Source organism: Melanotaenia boesemani, chromosome 2 (genome assembly GCF_017639745.1).
Source record: "Melanotaenia boesemani isolate fMelBoe1 chromosome 2, fMelBoe1.pri, whole genome shotgun sequence".
Classification (NCBI taxonomy): Eukaryota; Metazoa; Chordata; class Actinopteri; order Atheriniformes; family Melanotaeniidae; genus Melanotaenia; species Melanotaenia boesemani.
In genome coordinates, this window is record NC_055683.1 from 31,788,148 (window position 1) to 31,813,546 (window position 25,399).

The window sequence follows — 25,399 nt, forward strand, 5'->3', positions numbered from 1 at the left end:
AATAAAATTCTGTGTTTTTTTTCTATTTTTTTTTTAGCATGTGCACGCATGTGTGTGCAAGTTTCAACCCCCTTTAAATCCACTTTTTTTAAATTTAAATCCACTGTTTAGCAGAAACATATTCAAATAATATTTGTTTTCTTATTTATATTAAGTAAGCTAATGCCTGTAACTGTAAGCAAGAAAAATCTGTGCTGTTACACTGCAAAAAATAGGTAAATCAGCCATTTAAGGTAGGGAAACAAAAAAAAAAGTTAGGTTTAAACAGAATTATCCACTACTGCATAAAGCTGCCCTTTGACATGAAAAGTTTAGTTGTTTATGAGCTGGGTGTGGCTTCTATTTGATCTGTGAAAAAGCAAAATAACACATAAGCTGACACCACAAGGCTATTGTCTTCCCTTTTTGTTATATTTACAGGAACCTCATGATCTGTGTGGGTGTCACCTTTCATCTTTTCCTTCAGTCTGACTCAGATACACTTCACTTCGCTCTGATTTTTTTTTTTTTTTTTTTTTTTTTTTGCTGAGCTCATCAGCAATGAAGCCAGCTGACTCGGTGGCCTGCATAACCCAAAACCGAATCACCATCTGATTAAGTCCATTCACATACAGTTAACTGGAAGTGCCTTTGTTTGGTGCCCCCCCCACACTCCTGACCCTTACTGTGGCTGTTTCTGATGCTTCATGAAGGCTGTGAGAGGAAATGCAAGACGTGCCTGCATGTTTTTGTGTCACACTGTGAAGATGTTGAAACAGAAGTGTCACAAGGCTTGTTTACTTGGCCTTGAGTATTCATACTCAGCATCTGTGTGACTGGCAGTAACTCGCGATCTATACATGGGTACTGAAGAACTGCAGATGCATTTGACTGTGAGTCATGTTTGTTTCCTGTAAAAGCCTGAACACCCCCGCGTATCGATTTGTACCAAACTGTACCCCCCCAATAAACCAGTGAGCTTGATGAGTTTAACACTGTCAAGGAAAGAGGATTAAAAAGACGTGAAAAAAAAGACGAGATGCGAGAGGGCTAGTCACGAAGAAAAAAAAAAGGATAACCCATGGTGGAAAAGTGAAAGTGTAGTTTGAAATAAACTAAATGACTTGGTCTCAGATGGAGAGTTGAGGGCATGAAAAGGGAGACGGAGATGTCTCTAATTGGAATGGATAGACAGCGCGACGCATGGCTCCCTCTAGACCATTTGAGAGGCCCGGGTGGAGAGGGTTTGTTCCCAGGAGGAGAGAGCTTGTCTTATGCTCAGCCATGGGGAAGAATCTGGCAGGGATGCTGATGAGTGGAGAGAAGCCAGGGGAGAAGATGGGCCCCATTGTCCTGCTTCGCTGATGAGGAAGGGGGGATAGGGGACACTCCTCACAAGGGAGATGCGAAAAGGGACAACAAAGAGAAAATGAGGAGCAGGGATGAAAGAAGGAGCGACAAAGAAGACAGACACAGACAGGATGAGACCGGAGAAGGGGAAGGAAGACGTTCTAAAGCTGTAAGAGGAAAAGAAGTCAGGAAGTGAAAGAGAAAGAAAGGAAGAGAAAAAGTGAGGAAAATGGAAACAGGGTGGGAGGGAAGGCTATGTTGGGAGGGTTGGATAAGGGGAGGAAGAAAACAGGAAAAGAGTTATAATGCTGCCGTCGTCTCTGTTTCCTGTGTCCCTCGAGTGAGTTCTTCTGATTGGTTGGTTGGGGGGCTGGGGGGAAGTTTATATCATGGCTCATTCTTTTGGAAAGAGACAGTTGTGTATCCGAGGATCCTGCTTTGATAAGGATAGGCTGGGAGCAGCTGAGGACAATATGATTAGGAGTCCCAGTAGGTTGAAATATGCAGAAAGTTAAAGAGTTAATCATGAATGCTAATTATATATTATAGTATTAACCCTTTGGTGCATAGTGTCCACTACAGTGGACACATATTTAAAGGCTGTTTTTAAATGTATGCATGAGTGTGCATAAATTAGCAACTTCATTGGACATTAGTGAGTCACCCATACTCTGCCACGTATAAAGAATAACTACATTTGATAAAGCATATATATATACATTGTAATTATCAAGTTTGCCTCAGTGATAAACAGGACAAGAAAATGATCCAGGTGTTTTTATAAAAAATCTATTATATTAATATGACAAGATATTATTTTATAAATATTTTCATAGATCAATGCACTGAATAAAAGTTAAAATAAGATAAAAAAAAAAAAAACCCTGAAAACATCAATGTGCATGTCTGTAGAAGTAAAATATTTTTTTTAAAAAAACATGGTGCTGTTTTGTAATAATTCATGCAACAGAGGGTTAAAAAAAAGTTTTATACCTTCATGGTGTGTTTTCATTATTGGTTTGTTAACGGCCTTCCTGCTCCCATTTTCATTTGAATCAAGCAAACTATGACATCCTTCTCTTTTTTTTTTCTTAATGAATCTTTTCTCCTGTGTGGTTATCGTTTTGTTTGCTTGCACAGTTTAAGAGTAAACACTTTCGAGGTGGTTGCACGTTTGCATGTCTGCCGTTGTTGTAAGCCAAACAATAAAACTCATTCTTACTGTTCCTGCCACACAATTTGCATCATTCACACTGCACCACAGAAACCATGAGGTTCAGATGGCAGGATACCAACGGCTCCAACTTGAGTGTTTGTCTGTGCAAGTTCTTAAGCAATCTGTTATAGCAGAATTCTTGTAAAGGGAAAAGACTCCCATTTGCCCACATTGTTGAAACGCTGACATTGTACGGTGGATTAAGAGCTGACCTGCACACACATAAATATACAAAGCAGATTCAGTCTTGGCTTGCCTATATATTTATCTTGAATCTAATACGGTTCACTTCATTCTCAGTTGTTTGGCAAGCACAAAATCTTGCTGTGTTTCTAATGCTTTGCAGGGAATTGCCTCCCAAATTTTCCAACTGTCATGTGACAAATGTAGCTTCCCATTTTCCAGTTTTTCTTTGCCCTCTAGTCCCTTAATTGTGTGTTTTTTTTTTTTTTTTTGTTTGTTTTTTTAATTTGTGCTCCCTAAGCTTCTGAAGAAGCCTCCTAGCTCAGAATTACTGCTTTAGGAGCATCCATTTATGTTACAGTTCATGTTAAAGGTCCTATATTATGCAAAATTCACTTTCTAAAGGTTTTCTAACAGTCATGTGTGTCCTCATAGCCTGTGTATGAGGCCCACAAAGGAGAAAATTCTGTCTCCTCTCTCACGTGCTTGCTCCACTTTTTAATGAATGTGTGCTTAAATGAGTGTGTCTGAGATCTGAGAAAAACCACTCTCCTGGGTAGGGACGGAGAGGGGCATGGACAGGCACCACTCATGAAAATTGAAAAGTTCAGACAAAGAAACAGCCTGTTCTCCATAGAGCTCACTAGAGCCACTTCGTGAATGGCTGAAATTAAGGACCAAGGCTGAATTTAGGGTAATACACTTTGAAAACAAATTTACTGGACCTCTGATTGCCATATGAAATTGTTGAAAAAATGTATAAATATGGGACCTTTTAATACAAACATGTGAGTTTTCCTTTCTGATTCTCATTCGACCCATGTCTCCCTTTGCTTTCTGCTTTAGGTTGGTGACAAAGTGATGGTCCTGAACCGCTTCGGGCTCTGGCAGGAGGTGGCAGTGGTGCCAGCCAGCCACACCTTCCCCATTCCCGAGGGGATGAGCTTTGAAGAGGCAGCAGCCCTCCCTGTCAACTACATCACTGCCTACATGATGCTGTTTGACTTTGGCAACCTGCGACCCAACCAGAGCGTCCTTATCCACGCTGCTGCAGGTACCAGCCTATGAACGACACATGCAGATAGGGAGCACACAGACTTCTTGAAATCATGTATTTCAAATTATTCGAATGATATCATTTAGTATACACTGAGTGATAATGAATTCACCATGGCTTTTGATATTGGTGAGTTCTGTTAAAGGGAAATACAAATAAATATTGTAATCTAAAGTGAAAACCGCAGTTAATCAGTTTATCTCAGCATGCGGCAGCCCTATGACTCTGCACTGAACTCGGCTTATAGTTAGCAGCCACAAAACTGGATTTAGTCATGCTAAGTAAAAGAATTTTGTAGGGAAAACACCCTTTTATGTTTTCCATGCTGGAATCATTCCTTCTCTGTGTCTCCTGTTTATACATTTTTTGTCTACATGACTTATGATTCTTGGAGAAGATCCCACTCTTCATTAGTATGAGATATGGCTTAGTGTTTTTCTCTCACCAGGACTCCACTAATGCTAGCACACCTGCCACCTGGGCTGTGAGGTCAAAGTTCAGAGTGAGTGGGTGGGAGAAAGATGGAGACTGAGAGAGAAAAGGCACCTGTTTTGGGGTGGGATGCATTGAGCCTAAGAGCATTTGATTTTGCTGTGTTTATACTGTCAAGCCAGCTGGAGAGAACAGAAGAGCATTTGCCAAAAGAAATTGTTCCCTCCGCTATCTTTTCTCATGCAGGGGACCTAGAAAGGGATCTTCTGCATGTGGGACAGTCAGTGGGTGTAAATGGTTCAGCATGTAATGAAACCTGGCCTCACTCTCGCTGGAGACAAAAAAATGACAAAGAGCTCTGGGAGCTTGCCAACGCAGGTGCTTGTATCCCCTTGACATTAGCAGTGAAAATGAATGGATTTGTAAAAGTAAGTCATTTGCACACAGCTGATAAATTGGTAACAGGCTCATAGCTGTGGGACTAGTGGTCTAAAGAGGAATCCCAAATGTTTGCCTTCATCATATCATCCCGTTGATGTCACTCACCCTTGTGAACACATGTTGCAAAAGGTTTCTGTGCAGAATATATTTGCTATAGGAGGAATGCTGTGGAAATGTGGTTCAAGATATGTTTTCCCTGCTGGTTTAGTTGAGGCAGCACCTCTTGTTTCTCAGGGCAGGCTGCCAGTCTTTGCTCTCCAGCTGTCTGGACACCAGCATTGTAAAAGCACATTGCAGAGGCTGTGACAAAAAAAAAACATTTTGCTGAGCAGTCACGCCTGGATTCTTTCCATGTGTAAATAATTATCATACAGGATGCTTTTCAACACATGCTCTAGTGACATTTCCAGCTTTGCTGTTGATGGCAGCGGTGCCTTTTATGAATCAGATCTAAGAGATTAGCTTCGTCTTCCTGCTTCGCAGGACTGCATGGCTCACACGGTGGTAGATGCTGTGAGTATCAGGAGGATGTTCCACCCAGGAGTCTGTCAAAATTGTTCCTGATGTTCACTGATTAGACAGATCAAAGGTATCTGCAGTGACAGGGCTCCTTTCAACTCTGACATGTTTTAACAACATAAAGGAAATTACAGGCAACCTTTATTACTAAATGTATTCTGTCACATTTTCAACGAGACAAATGTTAAATTATATTTGATGAAATGTTTAAGTCAAATTTACCAGTATAAGCCTCTTAAATGAATTATTTAACCATAATGTTTTTATGTAATTATTTATATTTTGTGTAATACCTGAACATTTTCAAGGAAAACAATTAGGTTTCTTTTTTTTTCTTTTTTTTCTTTCAATTAACAGGATGAATTAGTTCATAGCAACATGAAACAATCTTTTAGATGTAGTTCTACAGCAATATAATGACCTTATAATGATCTTATTTGGCTGAAAATATAGTAGTCCAGTGTTTTGAAGCTGCTGATCTAAAGTAATAACCACCATCAATGACAGTACTCTTATCCTAGTGTTTACTTAGAGGTTTTGTCAGACTATTCATTTGACTTTCAAGTATCACATGATGATCTGAAACACCACAACTATTTCCACAGTTAAAATTCCACAAATCCTGGTTTTGGTATCAAAGCTTTCCAAGAATTTATCTCTCTTTTCCACATATTTGAAGATCATAATGATTAAAATGCATCTTTTGTAATGTTACAAAACCATAATTACAAATAAACACAGGAACTTTAGCAAGCTCCTTCTTTAGCCATAAAGATTTTACTTATGTGGTGAAATGTTTTATTTCACCTTATGAGACTCTCTCAAGACTTAACAGCTGTTGGTTTTATTTCTAAGTTGTATATCCAGCTGAAAAGCAGCGAGTTTATGCGTCTTACATGCCTGAACATACACTGCATTCCTTCTATATCTGTTTATGTTGAGTAAAGATAAAATAGTAAGCATGGACATAAGATTAAATAGGAGGAGGAACCATGATAAATAAGATAGACAGATATTTGGTTTTTACCCCTGGTTGTAAGGTTATGTGATTATTATAATTTAAAGGAGTTTCATTTTCACTGAAGACTTTGATCAACAACTTGTTATCACAGCAGCCCCAGACTCTTATTAATGTGCTTCTTCAGTTTTCTAGTAAATGCTTGAAGGATTCATCCTGCCTCTGCCTTATGGCTGACCTGTTTATTTTAGAAAGAATATAATCCACTAACGTAATCGCTTTAATATTTACTAAGATTTCTGTGCCCCAAAGCGCCTGGAGCATGTAGTTAAACAGATTATTTACTATACATTAATTAGAAAATGTAATCTAATGATATAATCCTTACCAAGATTCTGTTGAGACAAGGTTGTTTCCTAATATTGTTTAATTGACAGTAATATTTTGTTGCACACAAATACACTGAATATACTGAAACTGAAAGTCTTTTTTTTTTTCTTTTTTTTAATCTCCTCTAGTACTCCTAATACTCTATCCACAAAACATTCTTTAAGACAAATATATAAAAAAGAGAAAATAAACAGGTTTATAGATAAGTATAAAAAATTAAAAGAAAAGAAGCTTGAAGATTTGCCATATAGGAGAACAGTTCTGATTTTCATTGACTAAAAAAAGACATTATATTAAGAGATGTTAAATAAATAATTTGCTAGTTTGTCTCTATAAAACTATACCCAACAGGTGGTTAACGTAGCCAACTAAGAGTCCACGATGTAAATGATCTGAGCCAGAAAATAGTCCAATATGCTGTATCCCCTATTAAATGGCAAGCTGATGTTTTTATAATGTTTTTCATTCTGATTAAGCAAAAAGATAGAAATTCACAAATTTTTTTTGTCAGTTATATTTTGTCATCCTATGAAAAAATCTATTTTTTTTTTTCTTTTTTATGCTAAGATAAGCTAAGCTAACTAGCTACAGGTTTCAGCTACATATGGGAGCTCTGTCTTCTCCTCAAACTTAAGGTAATTATTTCTCAGTGTCAGGTAAAACTGGAGTAAAAATTAACAGGAAAAAAAGAACTTTGCCACTGGTCACATTTACTCTAGGCTGATTATGTAAAAGCCTGACACTGCAAATATCCTGTTGAGCTTTGCAGTGAAGGTTTAATGGGTGGTCATTCTGTTTACTCTTGGTCCTCCATTGTTCCATGTTTACAGGTAATGTCACATCAACATAAAGACCACCCTTTTCACAAAAATATGGTGACTTTTACCCATCAGAATCAGGTGACCAGTTCAGAATGTCAGACTGGTGTTAGTGTGTACATGTGTGTGTGTGTGTGTGTGTGTGTGTGTGTATGTAAACTCTGGTGAATAATCCTCAGCTGCCTCTCTCGTGGCTCCACTCCTGGTCCTTTTCTCCAAACAATAGTTTGTTGTATTTCCTCCCATCGTGCCGCTCCTCTACACCGCACCGCACATCTGCATCCTCAGTTGTCCTCCTCCCCCTCCAGCCCTCAGCAACCTCCTCTCCCTCTGTGTGACCCTGCCATATCCGTGCTGTAGTACTCGTCATCGGGGAACATGTACATATTGCCCCTTTTGTTTTTCCCAGAGGGCCTGGGTGGAGAGGGAAGCTATACGACATTTGGATGTATCGCTGGGGTCTTCCACTCTACCCGGTCAACTGCCCTTCCCCTGCCCTCTCCCTGAACTGGTCATAATGTTTATGAACCCTAGCCAGCCAAGCAGCGGCCACACCCACACTTCACATTCCTGCATACATATGGGGCTCCAGTGGTTACAGTGATGACGTTTACCTCTGTTTTATTTATTAGCTCTGGAGTGTCCAGTGTTAAGTGTCATGCATTGTGTTGCAGATGAGGAATGCATAATATGATTAGGTGGTGCTGTGGAAGCATAAGTCCCCTTCCGGTCAAGACTCTGACATTTTGGCATCAACATTGTTAGAATTTAAACTCTCAAGCTATAAAAACCACACACTTACTATTAACACTGCTTTGGTTTGCCATATAACACATGTTAACAATCATCTCCTCTCATAAAGCTTCACAGTGGTGTGTTTGAGGATTATAAATTAGATTTTATTCTTCCCACCAGCAAGTTATGGATTCGTCCATACTTCTGTTGCTTCTTTTTCCTGAAGTATCTTTGTATAGGATAGAGTTACATCAGCTTAAAGTGGGGATTAGCTGGCAAAACTTGAATTGAGAGACTCCCAGCTGCCACATGTGGATGAAATCCAACAATGAGAGTGAAGGTGTGGCAGCATTTACAGCTAAAGAGCTAAATCCATGTCAAAAGTCATCTGCAAAGTGTGTCAACTGGTCCTAATGTAATTTCCATTTTTGTGTATCCCTATTATAGAGTTGTCTTTTACGCTTCGATGTTTAACATCATAATAATGCTCACTTCTCTTTTTAAAACACAGATTCTTCATTTGACTAAATCTGGCCAGTATAAGCGACAAAGTTTTAAGCTCTGGTGGAAGATTTCTTGCCTTCAATACTTCCTGTGAAGCCTAATGGAAAGAGCAGATTATATTTTTAACTCGGTTATCATATTTTGTGCTTCTTTAGAAGCCTTCCATGCAACATTTTTACTGTAAATTGACTCTAAATGCCTGAACCAAGTAAAACAGGTGACTGGATCTCTTGGATGTGCTGAATGAGATTCCCATCCTGGTGGAGATCTTTGTGACTGCTGTTAAACCTGCAGGCAGGGCCTCAGGCGTGTTTGTCTTCCCTGCACATTTGATTGCAAAAGGGATGGAAAATGTATACATAAAAAAATTTTGCAAGAAAATTGTTTTGTGTTTGTATGATTGCAAGAAACATTTGAGCTATAAGGACAAACATAAAACTTTATTTTCTCTGTGTCTTACTTCTCCCAGGACTTCCTCCTAAGTTATTGTGCTCATTCATTATTTAGTCTCTTGGTGTTTAAGCATTAGCTCATGGAGGCTTTTTTTTAAACCATGTTAAAAGTCTGTGCTTTGAGAATCATTTCCTTTCCTCCCAGTCTGACTGCTCAGGAGGTCTTACCCTAGTTTAGAGAAAGCTAATTCTCTCTGACCACTGAGCGGGAGTCTGGGCTGCGTGGTTGAACCGTCTCTGCGTTCCCCAGGCCTTCCATTGCCGGCAGCAGATCAGCTGCACTGATAGAAGGAAACTAGGGCAACCTTCAACCTAACCCGCCAATCACATCACTCGTTTATGCGCTCACGGCTGCTGCCGTTGACAAATGACCCCGTCTACCCCCCATTCCCAGCCACCACATGCAGGCGCAGGTGTATGTGGAGCCTGTGTTAGGACACCTGTTTGTGTGTCTGTGAAACACGCACCAACTTCATTTTCAGGTTTATGACAGGGAGGAGTGTTTTGTGTGTATGTGTGTGTTTATGTATGTAGATGCGCATCATGTTATCAGCATATTGTGGTTTTTATTTGTGTTTAGTACTCTGAGGATCTTTACTCAGGAAATCACATTTACTTCCTTCACACAGGAGCAAATGAACTCACCCAGCAACTACAAATGAGCTTCCTCTATGAAATCTTCCATCAAATAGAGCACAATAACATGCTCTTTAAGACCTTAATGTGTATGCATGGATGCACACACTTGCACAGTCATCCCAGAAAAACAGAAAGGTTACATAATTCAGAGTGATACCTCAAGAGTTTAGCCAACCGCAGCTCCTCTCATTGTTACAGGACTCATATCTGAGCTTCAAAAAGTAGCAACAAAATAATTTGCTTGTTGTAGATGTTGTAACATTGCCTTGGTGAGTCTGGGTAAAAAGAGGTGCTTGGTTTCATGTTTGCATTTCATTCTGTCAGCCACCACCACAAGCTACATTGTAATGGTAGGTTAGGAAAGATAGGAGTCCTTGAGGAAATGTTCAAATATGTAGAAGAAATCTCAGGAAAAAAAAAACAACACAGAGCTCAGAGACAAGAGACTTCTGGTGCTGACAATAACCATATGGCCACCATCCATCCCCTAGCTAACACCTGAGATCATACCCTGGCTCATGCAGTTGCTGTGATGCGAGATCATGTTTTTTAGGCTATTAAAACAGCAAGAGACGTAATTTTTAAAGTCGACTGACAGATGTTTTAATACATGGCATCCATTCCTGATGTCCCCACCCACCCTGCTGTTGAACTTTGGGTGTGGAGCTGTAATAGTGGCCTCAGTGTCAGTCTGGATTCCACTGTGTTTTGGGGAAAATTCCTCTTCGCTCCTAACAGCCAAGCTATGGGAGCCAAGTGCAATTTGTGCCAAAATGCGAGAATGTAAGGATTCAGGAAAAGACAAAACCCTGCTGTGTGTTCAGTTTCCTCGAGGAGAGAGAGAAGCAGAACAGATAGGAGGATGTTTTTTTGACATATCCTTATTTCCATGTGTAAACAATTCAATTGAATCTAGAGGAGAACAAATGCAATTAGTTGCAAGAATTTGCCTCAGCTGCTTTTTTTTCTCTAAGTATTTGTGACTGGTCTGAAGTCACACTCTCCCAAGAGAGACTGTTCTATTCTAAAGAAGCAGAGATACAGGGAGAAAATATAAATCAGGTAACCAAGGATTCGCAGGACCCAAAGGTTAATATTTTAATCTTTGCATATTTGTACAGATTAGCAGATACCAGCAGCCAATCGGGACTTTAGCCCCGCTCCTCTCTCCTTTGTGATCTGTGTATGTATGGATGTGTGTGTGTGTGTGTGTGTGTGTGTGTGTGTGTGTGTGTGTGTGTGTGTGTGTGTGTGTGTGTGTGTGTGTGTGTGTGTGTGTGTGTGTGTGTGTGTGTGCGCGTGAGAAAGAGAGAGAGAGCGATCTGATGTGGGGTGCGGTAAGGGGTTCTTGGCACTGCAAGGAGGTCTTGTGATGGGAGATCAGGAGTTTGTTCTCATGGGATTCAGAAACAGGTACCTTTTTCTGTTTGACTGAGAACACATTTATACCGTCTAATAGCATAAATGATGATATAATGAATTTTCCTCATTTTATTTTCTAAATAAAGACTCCGAAAATAGTTTTTTACCTTACAAAGAAAAAAACTAATTGTTTTTTCTGCAGTTTTCCACAGTGTTCACTTAGATTATAAACCTGCTACAGAAGGGATATCACACTTTATGACAGCATTGTAAAATATTAATGTGGCATCATGGTTGTGAGCATGTGGGATTAATGGCAGCATCATCCCATTGGACCCTTTTGAACAAATGTGAGGGTTGCTATATGTGACAGAGTCATTTAGTAAAACAGCATTTAAACCTCTCGGTCAGATAGTGCATATTCAACATTTCTCACTTGTTCTTCTTCACCTCATCACATAAAACTGTTGTTCAGGCATTTATGTAAAGCTTGAGCATCAAAAGCAAACTGATGTATTTTTGCTTGTGGTGTAAGTCTATATGTTAAAAAAAATGCATGCAAGTTTGTGATTAATGAGATTTTGATCTTTAATTTGACCTATTTTCTTAAAAAAAAACAACACATGCTCACCTGCAGCTTATTATCCAGTGCTTGGTGGCCTTTAAAAGGAAGAACAGATCCATTCTGTAAAATATAAACTGATGGCAAACTTGCGATTGTTACCAAATGACTCTTATTTACATGGTAAAAGGAAGAGCAGTCAATGAAACAAAATGGCTCCCTTTGCTCAGTCATAGCTGGTAATTTGGCTGAGGTTACCTTGGCAACCCAAACTTGGTTTCTCACTGAGAACAAAGAGAGATGGTTGCTGTTATAACGCAGCCACGACAGCACCCACATCCAACAGCAACAGCCTTGATTTTGATTTTTCATCACTTCTACTCTCAGTGTCAGCGGGGGTGTTTATAGTAATGCCGAGTAATGGCCTATTTGTCTCACATGGACCCAAGCTGTCAGATCAACACCACAGCACAGAAAGCGGTTGAATCCACTTCTTGTTCTTTTTCTTTCTTTTTTTTAACTGATAAAAATGTTTTTTTTTTTCTCTGTCTCGTGTTGAATGATTCCTGCACAGTGATAACTTGAATTTGACTTAATCTTATCATTTTTCAGACAAGTGTCAGTGCTGTTTTTCTGCCTTAGTGTGATAGTGCTGCTACAGAGAGAAAGTGCCTGGATGATGTTAAGGAAATTGTGCTATTAGGCAGGTTCAGTGGTTCAGAAAAAATTTCATGTTAGGTAAAGGGACAGCAGGTGCACCAGTATCATCCGATGCACAACACCCTCTCTTTGCAACATGCACAAAGATGATATTATATATAGAATAAAGAGAAAGCAATGCAACCCAAAGCCTGTTGCAAAACACGAATCTTATGCTTGTTCACAACACATAAAGATAATGACATATCAACAGAAATTGATTCTATAGATATAAAATATCCCATTTGGCCGCTTCCATCTTCCTGCCTCACTGATTTTAACTAAGTGTACATTCAGTATCGGCTTAGGTGTGTAAGCAAGTAAATCATGCATTTACTTCAAACCTCTCGAACAGCCCAGCTATGTCATTAAAAATAAATATTATTTCAGTGCACATGTTGCTTTGTGTTTCTTTATTCTGTGCCATCAGATAAGATGTACTCTTTACTTGGTCAAGCATGAATGACCTTTATGGATGCCTTTCAGCTCCAGCCCTCAAGTCAGCCTCAATTTTAAACAAGCCACTGCTTATCAGTAACCTATTACTTCTTGCACTGGCTCCCTAAGCAAACAATGGCTGAAGCTTTTGCCACCACTTCGTACATGTGTTCAAACACAGAAATTTAAAAACTTATACTTAGTTTTTACAGTCAGTCAGTGTAGCTTCTTCATATTGTGCAGTCTATGACATGGCTTCATACAACAACATATGTGTTCTTAAAATTGGATGTGTGAATGTGTGACAATGGCTACTTTCTCCAGCGCTGGATATGTGTGTTTCTGCATCTGTGTGTGGGTGTCTATTCTCCCCAGGCCAGCTGGGGTAATATGATTGTGTTTAATGGGCTCCTGACATACCCCTGAGCAAAACATATCCACCGTGTTATTGACTTGCTTGTTTGGAACAATAAATAATGCAAATCACATTTACCTGCTATTGAAAATATGTGTCATGTGGGAATTCCTGTCAAGCTGCATTTCGTGTAGGTTTTGATGCCTGTGACTTTATCCAAATAGGTTTAAATCCTCATCAATGCTGTTACTTGTTGTTATTACAAATCATGTCCTTTACTTAAATTTTCCACATATTAACCCTTCTCTCCTTCATTCAGGTGGTGTGGGCATTGCAGCCACTCAGCTGTGCAAGACAGTGAAGGATGTGACTGTGTTCGGCACTGCATCAGCCAGCAAACATGAGACCATCAGCCAGGGTGGAGTCACGCACACCATTGACTATCGCACCAAGGACTATGTGGAGGAAGTCCGCAAGATCAGTCCAAAAGGTCAGAAAAATAAGCTGTCTTGAGTGATAAAATGATCTAAATTTGGATTTTGTTTTGTCCACAGGGACTTCTGACTGTAAATACTACTACATAAAGAGAACAACTATAAATAAATTTTGTTGCGCTGTGCATGCCTTTCAGAGAAATTGGCTCATAAAGCTAAAAGTGCAGATCAATAGATCCCCATTGGCACAAAGCAATACTACATGGCTGCAGACATACACATGATGCATTTGCATTGGTTCTTTGCAGAGTTGGTTGCAGTTTGCAGCAAACTGACAGCACATCCAGACAAAGTCATTTATAAACTGACAACTTTCCATGACAACGAACAGCCAGAAATAATGGAGCCACAGAGTTTTGTGTAGATAGGCTCCCTTCTAAGTGCACAAGAAGGCTGTTTTTCAACTAAATGAAACAATGTCAAGTTCCTGGTTTTTTTTGTATATTTTTTCCTTTCACCCACTGCTGTGTTCATAGGACAGTGTTGTTATGCTGGAGTCTCATTTCATAGTCCCCTCTTCAACCTGTCTCTATCCTTTATAGAATGGGGTGAGACAGAGAGACATTGCAGAGACAGATAGGTTGAAAGCAAGAACTGACACTTTAGACAGAATGTATCTAATTAGAAGCCTGGATCAATGTGCAACCCTGCTCACTACCAATCCCTCTGTCTTTGGCTTCCTGTCAGTTCATCTGTGCCATAGTGAAGACAGAGTCCTGCTGTGAACCTCATACAATCAATAGAACCAGGGTTCAACTGAGCAAGGAGGGGTAGCCCAATTTAAGTAGCTCCCTCTCACAAAGACACATCATTAAAGCTGAGCCCACATGGCTGGACATTAATAAGCCACACAGAAACCTTCGTAATATGTTTGCTTTGCTTTACCATCTGTTCAAATGTTGGTTTGTTATTCTGGAATGAAAACAGCATACTGACATTTTACCCCTCTTGTCTTATAAGTGACAAGAATGGGAAAATTCAAACATGAAGCAAGAAGGGTCTCGCGTTACTTTCCTCCTGTCCTCCTTTATTGGCTCCTTTTCGTGTAAACATTGCGACTTGGCTACACTTGCTGCTCCTAGTGAACTCTGGCATGAGAAGACTTGGCAGGCTGCTCCCTCTGAATTCACACTAGTGATAACTGCCTCCTCCTCTCTCCTCTGCTTCAGGGCTGGACATAATACTGGACCCTCTTGGAGGATCAGACACTCATAAGGCCTACAACCTGCTGAAACCTATGGGCAAACTTATCACCTATGGTAAGTACCAATGCAAAGACATTAATAGAACACGAATGAATAATTTTCAGCATACAATTAAGCCTATATTAAGATTTTATAGGACACAAGACAGCCTAGAAGAATAGTTTGCAGTATTCTTCAGCTTTAAACTTAGAAGAAAGAAAATACAGGGCATTAAAAGCTTTTTGTAGTGTTGCAAAATATGGTGGCCCATGATCCTAAACCCCCCCAAAATGCCCACCAATAGGGCATTCCTTCCTGGATCACATTAGCTACATGTTAAAATTATCAGACAAAGTTCTTGACATACTTGTCATTTTTTAATGTTGCACCAAATGACTGCAAAGTATTACATTTTGTATTTTTCAGTAGCTACTGGGAAACAATTTAAACTACCACAATATTTTTGAGAAGGCTGTAGTGTAATAGAATAGACGTCATTCAATAGTTGTCTCTTTTGCTGCAGATTAAAACTGCTTTTTGGTGGGCAGAGTGGCTTCTCTGTAGAGGCCCATGTCCTCAGTGTGCTGTGTATCATCCGTGGGAAGCCCTTTACTCTCTCTCTATTACAATGCCCATCTGGATACATTCAGTGGGCGGGGTCGGCATCCGTGGAGAACAGGGCCTTGCCTTTGCGTGTTGCTCAGAAACCTACAGCCCAGCATGGTGCCCTCCACCCTCACCCTTTCACCCTCTCTGGTCCCTCTGTGCTGGTTGCTTCTCTTCCAGCTTATCAGAAGTAGGCATGGTGAAACAATAGGCGTTCTATCCACACGAAACCTGGAATGTGTCTGAATGTAGCAGGCCGGGTCTCTGTTCTCTCAGAGCTTGCTTTGTGTCCCCTGTTTCCCCTGAGAGAGACTGAGAGCATAGACAGCTATGTGAACACAGGAGAAGGGGGATTGGGAGGGGATGTGGTGACAGTGATGGCTGATGTGCTAAAAAGGTTTTTGGCTGGAAGAATAGGTGAGAGTGTGAGACTACAGGGATGTAGGGGTGGGACAAAAAGAACAAGAGGTGCTTCACACACCTTCATGTTGACATGTGATATTTTTTTATAAAAAAAAAAACATGTAGGTTATAAAAGGTCTTAAAATGCATTGACCTGAACATTATTCTGACGTTAAGAATCTTTTGATCTTCCTTCCATTCAGGTGCAGCTAACATGCTGGCGGGACAAAGGAAGAACCTGCTCGCCGTGGCCAAAAACTGGTACCACCAGTTCTCCATCCACACACTCAGTTTGATCCAGGGGAACAAGTCTGTGTGCGGCTTTCACCTAGGTTACCTGGACGGGGAGACGGAGCTTATCACCCAGGCCATGAGTATCATTCTGGATCTGTACAAGGAGGGCAAAATCAAACCCCGCATCGACTCCACTTGGCATCTTGAGCAGGTTTGTGTCAATCTGTTTTCCCATTTACACCAGGAGTTATCATTTGTCTCTTACAGAGGCACCAGATCCCTTTCAGTAGCTGGTATTAATTTGAAGGATATTTTACATACTATTTCAACAGAATTTAAGTCATTGTAATAATGTCAGAAACCAGGTGTAGGTGGGTAAGCCTTGTTCTAGTACTGACTGGCTCTTTTTACCAAGTTATGGATTTATCTTGCACTTTGCACAATTCTTTTTTATTCACATTTTCAACGAATGTCAAAAAATGTTTTTGTCAAGTCTTCAACTTGTGCTTTAAGATCTTATTGATGTAAGAGCTTTTAGATTATTTGTCTTGCATGAAAAACATGTGGCCAAATCATTTAAAGAGAAAAAAGTTGTCTTATTTTATAACCCTGCATGTGTGTAGAATTAGCATCCATTCAAATATTCTCTCTAACATCAGATTAAACCTGATCAGACTCTTATCGCAGACCAATCAGAGCAGACTGCTTTATGGTTTGGAAGCGGACAGACTCCTGTGGTCTTTTTTGTACAAGACATTTGAAATTGGCATTGGCAACAACCACTTTGCTGTTTTATAGATCTTCCCCAATAAACAGCAACCTTTTTATGTACGCCTGCTTTATATCTGCTTTTGACAGATGTCTTAAACTGGACAAGAATGACTAAAATGAGGATGCAGGGATCCATGACTAATATGAATGTGAGACAAGGGTCTAAAGTACGATGTACAATGTGTTTTTCTTACTATGTGCTAAGCAGTTGAGTCAATATGCTAAATGAACTGTACTTATATAATGCCTTTCTAGTCATATGTTGACCACTCAAAGCACCTGTACTCTACAAGTCACATTCACCCATACACAGCACTTATATTGTTATAAACTAAGTGCTCTTCATCTATCACACACATTCATACCCCGATAGACACATCAAGAGGCAACGTGGGGTTCCGTGTCTTGCCCAAGGACACTTCGGTATGTAGTTATATTAGTATGATTTAATCTATCACTGTGCACCTTTCTTTGAAAGTGTTTGGTGGTGGGATATGCAGCAGCTGGGCGTGGCTCGCATTCAACAAGCGAGTATGTCCACAAAAAACCACTGTGTCTCTTGCAGCATAACTCACTCAGGCCGACAGGCTCAGATTGTTACTGACAAAATGAACGCTGCTTACAGATATGAATAAAGCGAGTGTGAAATACACAGATAGAAAGGGAGCGTCAGGCTGACATCTCTTGTTGTCAGAGTCAGAGCTGGTCAGTATTTTGGCCGTGTGACTGTGGCCAGAGAGAAGCACCCGCTGTCTTTCTCCGCCATCTGACGCTCTTTCTCTGCATCTCCATCTGTCTGCTCTTTATATCAGATTCTTTTTTTCTGTCTTTAGGTTATTGAGTCTGTCTCTGTCTCTCTATCTTGCTTTATTTTCTCCTGCTCCCTCCTTACAGTGTATCTTCTTTGCTCTTTCTCTCTTGTTGCTATGGTGACATCCTTTAGTCAGCGTGTGCTTCTGTCTCAGGGAGGGGCCCTGGTGTATGAGAAAGAAACATGGAAGGAGTATGGAGATAAAGAGGAGGCATGAAGGTGTATGTCAGTCTGTCTTTTGAGCAGTTTATGGTGTAAAGTTTTACGGTTAATGTCTTCAAATGCTGATGCTTCTTCTTGTGGTACTATCAAAATGAAAAAGCAGCTAGGGAGTAGTGGATCAATTATTATGACCTGAGAACAAATGCCACGCCCTGACCCCATTCATCATAACCCTTCCCCCTTCTGTCAGTTTAGCTGTTGCTCTTAAAATCAATAAACCTACTTGACCATTGTTTGGAAATTTGCAAGACAGTTTGCAAATTTATCTTCTAAATCTTGAGATACGCAAGAGGATAATAATGGTCATGGCACAAATAGCACAATCTTCTCAAAGATGCCTGGGAGCCATGAAGGTTGTCAGATCTCTGAGAGTGGAGGGTGGATGTGGGTGGAGTTGACAAAAGAGCGTCAACCACTCTCACTTTGACTTTCATTCACATTGAAGATGATTCTTATAATTCCTGGACTCACCCCTCCCTCGCTTGCAGTGCCTGCTCTTCATCAGAGGGATACCAGTTGCTCCCTCGCCCCCTCCTCTTCACCCTCCCTCCACTTCGAACTCCCACACTCCCCCTCTTTCCCATGTGTCTGAGTCGTCAGAGCCACGTTTCAGCCAGGCTTTATGTTGCTAGGAGATGGCCCTGTTGCCGTGGCATTGGTCGTTAGGTGGTCTGCCTGCCTCTCACAAATAGGGGATTGGGAGGGGGAGGGGGCATGTGATGGAGACTGGAACAGACAGTGGACAGAGCTCAGCGGTCAAGAGGAGGGTGGGGCAGTTCTTGGCTGGGATCCTCCACTCATCCTAAAGATGGAGGCCCTTGGTTGATCTATTACTGTGTGGGGGTTTTGGGAAGGGAGGGGGGGGGTCATTATAACAGAGTGTGTTTCATAAAGTGAAATATTTGGTTGGGATTTTCTAGAAAAAAAAACTTTGAATTTGGACAAAATCTTCTGTAACAAACACCAGATTCTTATGTTTTTAACATTCTTGCACCATAAGTATCATATTTGTTGTGGTGGCTCACTTAAAGTAAGAGATTCACATTTTCCATCACGTACAAGTCGTTCTACTACCTGCCACTTTTTGGTCACTGTAGTCCTGCTATGCTAGCAGTTGGTGCATCCCTCATTATCAGCTTTTGGGGAACAGAAGGATTTTCATTATTTACTTAATGACACTGCCATGAAACCCATTTGCATGATATCTGACAAGTATCTTTTTTTGGCAGCCTAAACAGAGAATGATAAACTGCCTCACATCCACCTTACCAGATGTGGTTGTGTCATGTTCTGCCTGCAACTGCATTCTCCATTCCACAAAAATCAAGCATATGTGTCCAGCAGGAGCCACAAGACACAAGAACAGTTTGGAGAAAGCTAGTCAGTTTTCAATCATAAAGCACCCTGTACTAACTCCTGATTGTACATCAGTGCATCAAAGCAACCAATAGATTCAGGCAAAAAGTCAAAGGATTTGAACTTTGGATAATGAGACAATTTATATCACCAATGGGAGGACGTTTTATGAGACCATCTATTCAAGACATGTCTCCATTGCATGTCATAAGTTTGTGAAAAAAACTGCTTTTTCATGCTCCTGTAAAAAAAGAATTTTGGAGATACGTGTTTTTCATCGGATAGTGACAATATGTGATTTCACCCAACAAAACGTGACCAGTACAGCCGGGCAGTCAAAGGCATTGGAGATATAACAGGTTGTTTCAGTCAGAAAGTGGCTGCATGTGTTGCACCAATCAGAGCATTAACAGAACTTGTGCTCCACTCCATCATTTCAGGAAATATTTTAACATCTGCTACATTCCTGTGCCTTATTTCAAATGCACATTTTAATGTAGAGGTGTTAGACTTTCAAGAGGATTCACATTTCTGGCAGCGTGTGGACGTTTGAAAAAAATGATGGGGAAATACAAACAAGATTTATGTCTCATCTGCTGGCTTTGTATGTTTTTCTTTCTGTTGTGTCATCTTTTACCACTCTTTTACTTGCTGTGTACTGCAACAACAATTTAATTTCCCTTGAAAGAATATTAAATCCTCATCTATATAAATATAATATCTCATATACTGCTTATTAAAATGATATTTGAGGACAAGCCTTGAAGATTTGTTTCTAGGCTGTGGTATTTAAAGGGAAAATTGCAGACACAGAGTACAGTGAAACAGATATTGCTGTGGAATTGTGTTGTTGGAGAGGAAGCTGGCTTCTGTTTCTCACCCTCGACTGCTATTTTTCAATGACAGATTTCTTTAACAGCTTCCTTACACCCTTCTCACATTTACTCTTCCGTCTTGCCTTCTGTTAATGTCTTTTTCTGTCTCTCCTCCAGGTTGGTGATGCCATGAGAAAGATGCAAGAGAGGAACAACATCGGCAAAGTGATCCTCACCACAGAGCCGATGCCCGAGGAAGAGAAGAAGGAGGAGACCAAGAAGGAGGACAAGAAAGAGGACAAGAAGAAAGACGACAAGAAGAAGGATGACAAGAAGAAGGACGATGGAAAGAAGGAGGAGAAGAAGGATGACAAGAAGAAAGAGGAGGCTAAGAAGGAGGAGAAGAAAGAGGAGGAGAAGAAGGAAGAGGCAAAGAAGGAGGAGAAGTGAGAGGGAGGGATGCATGGATAGTCAAGCAGACCAACAGGGAGTTCATGTCCTGGGAGCAGGGGGTGTGTTGGGGATAAGTATGGGGGTGGGGTGTTAGCAAAGCTGAGAAGGAGTTGGGATAGATTTGAAAATGATGACACTATTCTCAGTCTTTCACCTCGAGTCTACAGTGATTACTTAGGCCTGGCTTGTCTCACCTCCCCTTGCCCTCCTGTTTCTTGCTTTTATCTAAGCAAAATTCCAGTCTTGCAAACTCCTGACATGCTCCAAACTCATCTTCCACCCTTTCTCTGTCAGAGTATTAAACATTTTTATCCTATTGGTAATCATAGAAACAAGAGAGCAGTGGAGGATGGTGGGTATGGTCCAGGCCTGGGGCAAATTACTGTCTCCTTGACAACCTTAATCCCCGCTCGCACTTCGGCTTCACCCTCGACCTCCGTGCCCCTCCGCACCTCAACTCCCGCTGTGCTAAATTGTTCTGCTCTGACTTCCACCTGCCACCTCCACTTCCCCCCTCACTGTGCTGAGTCCCCCCCTCCCCCTTTACACACACATCCCACACCATCACCCAACGCACCCACAAGCTGGACCCACAGACAGGCAAAAAACACAGGCAGAAAACAAGAACCACACCCACCCACACGTTGCTCTCTCAGTGTCCAGCTCTTAGTTATGTCAGTAAGCATGAGTCAGAGTTGCCTCTGATTGGCTGATGCACCTCACCTCCCCAGGAGATATTCCCACTGTGGATTTGATGGTGCTGATGCTACAGACCACAATAATGGTTATTTGACTGATTATAAAGCACGCATTTTCACCAAATCTCAGTGATGTTCATATAGTGGCTGCAGTTTAGCACTTGCCTGAATATGAATTTCCCACATAATGAGCCTTTCTGTGTTGTGTTGAATAGGGCGGCAGAAATCATCGCTCAGCTTCCTTCTCCTTAGTTACAGATTTTCTAGCCGACCAACTGTTGGCAAGAAGTGCACAGTGCCAATTAAGAGAGAATTTGTTTCTGTTCAAACAAGCAACAAACACACACACAAACACACACTTGCTGAATGTGATGAAAGAGGTACTGTCATGCCGTGACAGTGAAGTATCCAAAGTGAGCAAGTTAAGACGGTGAAAACGAGTTCTTTATTTTATTCCTCCCTGGTCCTCCTCTAGGCTTTCCATGGCATTCTGCTCCATTCATAGCGACCACTCGCCTGTCTATCACCCTGACATAAGCAAAGAGAATTCTAGTGTCCATACTTTATCTCCCCACTCCTCTCTCTCTCTCTCTCTCTTTCGCTCTCTCGCTTTCTGTCTCTCCCTCCTCTTTCTGTTTCCCTCTCTATGGTCGGCATAGCAACAGGCGTAAGGCTTGTCAGAGACGGCACTGTGGTCTGTTTCTCTGACTCCCTCTTGCTGCGTCCCTTTTCTGCTCTCCTAACTCTCTATTTGCCAACAGTCTGTACTTCAACAGGTGGAGAATGTATTAAGAATCTCAGATTAAAAGGAGGAGGAGATGAAGTTTTCCAGATTTTTAGTATTGCCCTGGAAAACTTTAACATTTATTTGATAATTGACAATGTGTGCAATTAGCAGTATTATGGCTAACATAGTGCACTGATTCCCCTTATGGATGTTCTGAATCAGTCTGTGTCTAAATTTAATAATTGGCTTTAAACATTAGACAAAACTGCCTGTCTCACTGCCTGTCTCTGGGTCCGGTATCACTGTTGAGACTCAGATGGTGACTAGTGACTTTGTAAAAAAAAAAAAAAGAAAGAAAATAAAAAAAAAAAAGAACGAAAAAGAGAAAAAAAAAGAAAAAATATTGTTGTGTTAGCATGAGTGGCCTCCCTCATGTGCTGTGTGTGGTGTGCCATTGTGTGTGAAGACGTGTGTGTCCTCAGGTCGTTTGTCAGGTTTTAAAAGCACCCACCCTACCTGCCCCTACCACATTTCCACTTTACACTATTCAGCTACAGTACAATGTAGCTCCAAACTCACCCTTCCTCCTCTATCTCCCTCCTGTCTGATAAGAGGCCTGTGTTATGAGGACAGTTGGTATTAGTATTTTGCACTCTGCTCGCTGATCTTAATGCACTTGCAAGCATGGCAGTCGCACTCCAGTCCTATGTGGGCTTTGATTTTGCTTCATGTTTGCAGCCTGTTTCCCATCATCCTGTCCCAGTGTATCAGCTGAAGCAGCACAGGTGGCACACGCACTCATTTTCAGCTTGCCAGTCCCTGCTCGGGCCAACTTCTCTTGGGTGGCAGCTAAAATCAAAGCATTCATCCATCCTTGACTGTGGGAAGTAAAATGTGGAGTGGGTTGATCTGGTCTGGAGTGCGACCGCCATGCTGGTGTGGGGAGTGATTGTGTCCTGTCAGCCTCTGGTTAGTGTTCTGTTCTAATCTGCTGGGCTCCCTTTGTGAACCTGTGGACGGTGCTTCTGTTCTGAGTGCCATGTGAGACACAAATGCTTCAGTGAAAGAAAAAAAAAAAAAAGGAAAAATGTTTTACTATGTTATTTTGATTTACCTTTATATTTTCATTTGATTGTTTTGTTATCCAAGGGTTTAAAGTTCAAAGCTCATACAGTACTCTTTATGTGGGGACCTGCCAACCTGCACTCCTTTTAAATGTGATAAAGTTTTTCTGTTGGTTCAAACCATGTGTGCCAAATTGTATGTATATTCCTCTGTCAATGCTTTGAATATTAACAGTGCATAAAAATCTATAAAGACAATTCTGCTTTTGGATGCTTTTCCATCAACCTTGAAGAGGAAAGAAAATGCAAATGAGTTGACACAGTGTCGCAGTTTTGTATCCCAAAAGCTCATGGGTGCTGACAGTTTTTCTTGCAGTTTACAAAAAGGGTTTCAGTTTTTGATGGGTTGCAGACCTGCACTGTGCCTCTCTCCTTGCACACAGCTTACCTCAAATCTGAGGCCCCTTCTTTGTATTTAACATTTTTCCAGCTTTCGCATCATTGCGACCACAATTGGTTGATCCCTCATATGTGTAACTAGTAAAAAGGAAGATGTTTTTAGGACTCAAAACTTCACTAAAACGTGTATACATTGAGAAAGGACTTCATTTTCCTTCCAATTCCAAAGCTTTGTGGTATTCTTTTTTGTGTCCTTCTTTCAATATGTTTGCAGATGGTCCATATAACAAGTGAGGCAACAGATGTTCTCACACTGATGTGCAGGGATGCCAACACTGTAACACAGCTGAACAAAAACCCAGCTTATTGGATGATCATAGCTCAGCCCTGGCCTGCCCCAGACACAACATTTCCGCTTTACAGCTGGTCTCAGTTCACTTAAGGATCGTTAGTCGTTTTTCTTTTCCCTGTGCTGCATCTGCAGAAACTCTTGGTGAGTGCAGCAGTCTAGCAGCCAGCCAAATCTACTCTCCATATCAGGCCCCCCTTTCCCCTTCCCCCTGCATACGCATTCATAGAAAATAAAACACCAGTTTGACATCTGGAATTTGCGATTGCATGCATTCATCTGCATGTGGAAAACAGATTAGAAACTTTTCTTCTTCTTCGTTCAGCATTTTCCTTTGGTTCTTTTGAGCTAATGCCTTTGAGATGAACTCAATCAGTGGGGCGGGTGCTTCATGTCTGGGGTTGGGGTCCAAGTGGATGTGTTGGTTACACTGAAGCCCACCCCTTCCTACTTTGGCTTGCTGTCTGAAAGCTCTTCCACCACGGTGAAGCTGGATTGTTTGTCATCTTGAAATGGTTTCCCAGTCATTCCAGACATTTATGCAAGAGCAACACAGAGATGAACAAGAGAAAAAGAGTGTTACATAGTGAAAATAAGCAAGTGGTTATTTTCTTTGCAATTTCAGAATTGATAGTAGTAATTAGTGCTCAAAGTTTAGATCAGAAAAACAGAATGAGTGTAGTATTTTCATCAGCTTCTCTTCCCTCTGTCTTGGCATATAGCTGTAGTCCCTCACAGACACCCACTGTTCAGCTTTGAGGTGAATTACTTTGTTTTATATGATTTCTCAGGTCATTCCAAATTTAACCATTTAACTTTGCAGTTACAAATACACACACATAAACAATATGGTTCCACTGAGTTCTCCGTGCAAACTTTCACTCTAATTTTCTTTTACTTAATCTATGTTAACTGTAAGAGGAGGATCCGTCAGTGGTTTATTTCCCAATTCAAAGACACACATTTCATTTCACACTAAGAAACCAAACAACCATATCTTCCTGCAGCACTTGTTTTCTTAGCAGTCAGTTTTAATGTAAAGTAATGCAGAAACATTGCAGAGATGCAAGGGAAGTCCAACCTGCCGTGGTGTGACATGCCCAGTACTAGAATGCATGTTTAATCAAACAGAAAATTAGGCATGTGTGTGTGTGTTCAATTCCCTGATAGTTTCATATTAGGGGTGAAGGGGAGACTACCTGTTCGCCACCCCATGTGCCACCTAAGTCCCTGTTCTCGCCTTCAGAATGGGCACTGCCATGGCCAGCTGGTACATCCATGAGACATCTTAACCTATCTCTGGGAAAGCTTCAGAATCTTGCTTCACATCCACCTCGCGCCACACCTCCTGTTACAGTTCTGTCACCAGTTCTGGGAATTTTCTACAAGGCATACCCAACAGGTTGATTTCTAGATCTCCTTCGCTCTGTCTGTCCTTGTGTTGGCTTTTTTTTCCCCCTGGTTGCAAACATACTTCTCATCTCGACTTTGTTTTTTAAACCCTTTGAATTGATGCTGCTTCTGTGCTTGACTCTGGGTTTACTGCGTGATGCCATGTTGTCCACATGGCCTTTAGAGCTTGTAACGCTTCAGTGTGTAATGTTACCATATGCCTTACATGTTTTCCAGGACTAATAAAAAAGCATAACAAAAAAAATATCAGGAAATGCGCTCTTTTATTTCTGTACCTGTTCGAAACCAAGAAGAAGCAGACAAGACTTGTGC

General features: G+C 41.0%; 1 protein-coding gene across 1 annotated transcript in view; it reads left to right on the forward strand.

The window, feature by feature from the left end:
• Positions 1–23,184, forward strand: part of vat1 (vesicle amine transport 1) — a 28,016-nt gene extending 4,832 nt beyond the window's left edge. The window contains exons 2-6 of the mRNA XM_042000868.1: positions 3,575–3,782; positions 13,409–13,579; positions 14,753–14,842; positions 15,979–16,220; positions 20,162–23,184. Coding sequence (XP_041856802.1) covers positions 3,575–3,782; positions 13,409–13,579; positions 14,753–14,842; positions 15,979–16,220; positions 20,162–20,434 — 984 coding nt within the window. The 3' untranslated portion in view covers positions 20,435–23,184. The remainder of the gene's footprint in view (positions 1–3,574; positions 3,783–13,408; positions 13,580–14,752; positions 14,843–15,978; positions 16,221–20,161) is intronic.
• The last annotated feature ends 2,215 nt before the right edge of the window (positions 23,185–25,399 follow it).